Genomic DNA, 5,036 nt, shown 5'->3' on the forward strand with positions numbered 1-5,036 from the left:
CTCTGTGTTTTCATAGTATGTGTCAGGCTTGATTTTTAGTTCCTCAAATCCATACCCATCAATTAAAAATATATACCTCAGTGGGTTACATATTTTACCAATGGATTTGTCTACGTGGCACCAAATCTCTTCTTGTAACTCCAGTCGCCATCCTGGACAAGGTGGTGGTGGCAGCAGGAACTGGCCTGAATGGAGCCAGGATAGTGCTGGACCATCACCTTGTCCTTCACCCATGCCAACGGCTGATGGGGCTCTAGCCCTCACCCCAGAAATGACCTCCCAGGTTGGTTTCTGGCCATTAATCACCCTATTTCAGTGCCAACAACTTTGAGCTCACAGGAAGCCGTTGGTGGGGAAAAAAGGGGAAGGAAGACATTGCGAGAGCAGCAGTGGAGAGCTCGGTGTGGCAGAGGAGGATGGAGCCGAGCAGTGTCGGGACAATGCGGCTCTGCTTTGCCGTGCTCTGCTCTGGAGCTGGTGAGTGTGACCGGGGGATGGTGTGGGGTCCAGGCACTCCCCACAACCGTGGTGCTGGAGAGAAGAGGAGGAAGGGGTGGTGTGAAGGCAAGTGGGTGCGAAGCTGCAATGCCTTCCCAGGAGACATTCCATGCCGGGGCAGGATGCTCACCTGGCCGTTTCATGGGCAGCTAGGCTCAAAGCTGCCTGGTCTATTGCTTGGCTTGGGTCTGCCTTGTGGGGGGGAAGGATTAGGGTTTCCTGGCTTCTCCCTCCACCAAGCTGGGCCCCAAACCAGCACCCTGGGTTCCCCTGCTCCTGCCCAGCCCTCTGCTGGCTAAGTGGTAAGGATGCTCACTGACCACTTGGCTTCCTACATGGCCAGAACCATAGGCGGCTGCGGACTAGTTTGCTTGGGGATCCTGTTTTGCCACCACAGAGTACCCATCTGTGCCAGCACCACTGCCAGTTGCCCAACCTCCAGTAGCTCAGTGTGGCACCACTGGCAGCATGTGGCCCTACATGACTTCCAACCAGCCTTCAGTTCTGTCTCCCCATTAGCACCTTCTTTGTTAGTGGGGGTTTGTCTTCGCAGTGTCATGCAGGAGGGTGGTGTGGGACTGGCTGCTTTGGTGTCCCAGCTGGGTGTGAGCCAGCAGCACCCACTAGCACCCACCGGCCCACTCAGGAGCTGGCCCTCCAGCCCCACATCTCCACCCCAGCTCACTCGAAGTTGGCAGGACATGGGTTTGCTGTTTCTTGCTCCTGCCTTGTGTTTCCAGCCATTCTCGGTGCAGGACCATGGTGGGGCCGGTGCAGCCCCTGGCTCTGCAGCTCCATTCCTTCTCCTCAGGGGCAGTTCTGCTTTAGGGAGGCATTCACATGAATAATGACCCTTGTTTCCAGCTTTCGCCCTCAATGGAGAAGAGCTGAGGCATCAAAGCACCACGAAGGCTGGTCATGTTCCAGAGACCATGGGAGACCCCACCACAACCACCAGGGATGAAGGCAAGCTGATGACATGGCCAATGGCCAGTCTGACTCCTCTGGTGACTGAGGTCCCTGTCACCACCCTCGTGCCAACACAAACAGGTGCCGCAGAGAACAAAACACGTGAGTGCCATGGGCAAAGGAATAGATGTGGCTTGGGAATGTGCCACCATCCTGGAGGGTCCTGCATCCCCCAGAGACACTCAGTGCCAGGAAACACCTCCCCAGGCCACTTTTGTGAGCAGAAATCCTGCATCTTCTGTCTTTTCCCATAGAAAACATGTCAGCTGTTCCCATCAGGTACTGGTCCCCTGCCATTTTTGTGGTGGTTGCTCTGCTCGTGCTTTTCTTCACCTACCGGCGGAAAAAGGGGGAAGGTGAGCACCCCGCCGGGGCACCAGTATCTCCCAGCTTCACTCAGCCCCACACTGGCTTAGCAGGAAAGGGAGGGCAGCCATCCTGTAGCCCACATCCTCAAAGCAGCGAGAAGTGCGGTAAAAAGCCAATTATTCTGGTGCAGCTCGATGTGGGGGGAGGGGGGGGTGTCTGCCTTTATGCTGGGGGGCAGGATAAGGCCTTCGCACCAACAAGAGGCTGTCCCCAGAAATCCCCTTTGGCCACAGTTTAGCCCCATAGGGACAGCTCCCCCTTGCACAGATCCGTCTTTAAGAGTCCAGAAGTCTGGACTTTTCTGCTCCATTTTGCATCTCTTGCTGCCAGCTCTGCCCTTCCCCCCGGGTGGGGAGGCGGTGCTTCTCCTCCTCTGCTTTAACACAAACCTCAGGCTCAAGGGTTTTTTTTTTTTGCTCCTGCAAAGCAAACCCAAAAGCTTACCTGCTTGTCCCCTGCTGCTGCCCTGTTACCAGGTGGGTCTTGCTGGGCTTTTGATGGAGCTCGTTTGGCCCTGCTGGTGTAACACCTGTGTCTACCCTGGCCCACAGGGAGCCAGGATCAAGTTGCCCCCACCAGCGACTCTTCAGGTGAGAGAAGCTCAGACCAAGTGGACGGTTGGCTGTGAGGCCAGGGTGCCGTGTTATCCCATCTCTAACTGTGCTGGGATTCACATCTCATTGTGTTGCAGATTTGGGAGCCCTGGACCCACTCCCTATCCAAGACACCATCCCAATAATTCCTGCTCCCCAGGTGAGCCCAACCAATGGGGATCCTCTCGCCAGCAAAGTATGATCTGGGGAGCGGGTGGTAGGTTGAGAGCTGCTTTCTTACCCTGCATGGCTTTGGCCAAACCCCAGGCTGTGACTCAGTTTCCCCATCCACCACAGCGGTGGCAGGTGATGAGGATGCTCAGATGGGTCCTTGAGCTGCTTCTCTTGCAGGAGGAGAGAAAGGGGCTGGAGAAACCCCCAGAGGACACCGAAACCAACTTCAGTGAGCCGGACCCCCCAGTGCCACCCCAGGTATTTCACCCTAGTGCCCAGCAGAGGGGGGAGCTGCCAGCTGAGACCTTGGCCCTCCAGGCTGTGCGGGTCCCAGTGGAGGGTTTGTAACTGTTCCCCCGCCCCCAGCAGCTGATTTTGCTTCTCTCCAGCCTGACACCCCCCCAGCTGCTGGTGGTCCCTGCTGTCCTCGGGAGCTGGGGGCTGACTGAGGGGTTCTGGTGGAACCAGTGGCTTCCAGACACCCAGAAGGAGTGCAAGGCCACCCCCGAGGGACAGTATGGGGATGATGGTCCTGGCCTGGAACCATGTGGGGGCTGCAGGCCACGAGCATCTTGTGCCACCTCTGCCCTTCCTATGGATGCTGGAGCATCTGCCTGAATCCCAGAGGAACAGTGACACGTGTGGAACGGGGACCTGTGTGGGACGTGGCCACACGTGTGCCCCGTGTGTGAGGATGGAGGCTCAATGCACCTGCAGAGGGCATGGCTGAGTCAATAAAGCAGGATTTCATCCCAGAACCCCTGGACTTTCTCTGCTGGGACAGGCAGCCTCCCCCACTCACCCCAGTTTGAATAATGGAATCATTCCAGTTGGAACAGACCCTCAAGATCATCAAGTCCAACCGTTAACCCAGCCCTGGCACTACCCCATGTCCCTGAGAACCTCACCTCCGTCTGTTCAAGCCCTCCAGGGACGGTGACTCCACCGCTGCCCTGGGCAGCCTGTTGCAGTGCCAGACAGCCCTTTCTGTTGAAGTTTTTTTTCTGTGTCAGTTGTCCGTTTTCCCCCGTTTCACACGGAGGGTGAGAAGCTGTCCTGGGGGCTGGAGGAAGGAATTTCTTGTGCTGCTCCATTACTCAAGGAGGGAAGAAAAAACCAAATCACACAGGACTTAAATAACCCCCTGGCTTCAGGGCCCGGGGCTAGTCAGGTAAATGTAAAACCAAATCACACAGGACTGAAATAACCCCCTGGCTTCAGGGCCCGGGGCTAGTCGGGTAAATGTAAAACTCATCACTGGGCAAAGATGGGGTGAGGGCTGGAAATAAACGCCCTAGGGAGCCCCAAAGCTCCATGGGTAATGTGGCCTGGGAGAGGAAAGAACATCCCTGGGTAAATGAGGAGCTGGCGGGGAGACAGACCCTGAGCCCCAACACGGCTCACTGAGGGGGCCAGCAAACCCCCCAGCTCCATCCATGCATGCACTGCATGCAACTCATGGCTGCTGCTGCCCTGCCTCAGTTTCCCCTCGCCCACAGCACACATCTTCCTGCGACAGGATACAGTGTGGGGGGCCCAGGGCTGAGATGAGGGGGAGGAAAGGTGCAAAAACCAAACGAAATGCTGACACCAAGTTCCACAGAGTCAGCGCTGCTGTTGTCGTAAGGGGACCCCAAACAAGCCCCCGAGCTGGCGGGGGGTGCAGGTGGGTGCTGGGGTGGCGGGTGCAGGTGCCAGCACACCCACTGCCTCCACAGCAACGGCAGGCAGCACTTGTGCGAGGGGGGAGTAGGAGCTGTGCATGGAGGGGGCGTTTGCTCCCCAGCAAAGTGCTTGGGACTTGTCCTCACCCCAGGGAGGGTTTGGGCATTTCTCTGCTAGCAGAGCAGCCCCTGCTCACCCTAAGCCATGGCTCCATCAAAACCCTTCACCCCCATAAACTCCAAATCCTTGGTCCACCAAAACCTTGGCCCTCACAAATTCCAAATCTTTGGCCCTATAAAGCCCAGACCCTTGACCTCACAGATCCAAAACACTTGGCTCTATATACCCCAAATCCTTGGCCCTCAAGCCCTTGGCCCCTGTAAATTCCAAATCTTTGGCCCTATCAACCCCAAACCCTTGATCTCACAGATCCAAAACCCTTGGCCCCATGAAGCCCAAATCCTTGTTCCCACAGATCACAAACCCTTGGCCCCACTAGATTCCAAGTTATTTGTCCCATAAATCCCAAATCCTTGGTCCCACAAACCCTCAGCCCCATAGACGTTAAATCCACCATCCTACAAGACCCAAGGCCTTGACCCCCCAAACCACAAAACCTTTACCCTCTAGACCCCAAACTCTTGGCCCCACAGACCCTAAATCCATGATCCCCAAAACCCCTGAGCCCTCATCCTGCCCTGAGCACGCTCCAAGGGCAGGACCGATTCCTCTCATTGGATGTTGGAAGACAAAATTAAAAAAAAAAAG

General features: G+C 56.3%; 1 protein-coding gene across 3 annotated transcripts; it reads left to right on the plus strand.

Moving 5' to 3' along the window:
- Positions 1-70: 70 nt before the first annotated feature.
- On the plus strand, positions 71-3,361 carry LOC102086697 (uncharacterized). 3 transcript variants are annotated; one of them, XM_005515105.3, is made up of 7 exons: positions 71-477; positions 1,363-1,569; positions 1,722-1,823; positions 2,388-2,426; positions 2,528-2,589; positions 2,781-2,861; positions 2,993-3,361. In XM_005515105.3, the coding sequence occupies exons 1-7, from the start codon at positions 417-419 to the stop codon at positions 3,050-3,052; spliced, it is 612 nt and encodes a 203-aa protein (XP_005515162.1). In that variant the 5' UTR covers positions 71-416; the 3' UTR covers positions 3,053-3,361. The 3 variants fall into 3 exon arrangements, with proteins under 3 accessions (XP_005515162.1, XP_021138502.1, XP_021138503.1); XM_021282827.2 differs by lacking the exon at positions 1,722-1,823; XM_021282828.2 differs by lacking the exon at positions 2,993-3,361 and having other exon boundaries at positions 1,747-1,823; positions 2,313-2,426; positions 2,781-2,828.
- The last annotated feature ends 1,675 nt before the right edge of the window (positions 3,362-5,036 follow it).

Source organism: Columba livia, chromosome 28 (genome assembly GCF_036013475.1).
Source record: "Columba livia isolate bColLiv1 breed racing homer chromosome 28, bColLiv1.pat.W.v2, whole genome shotgun sequence".
Classification (NCBI taxonomy): Eukaryota; Metazoa; Chordata; class Aves; order Columbiformes; family Columbidae; genus Columba; species Columba livia.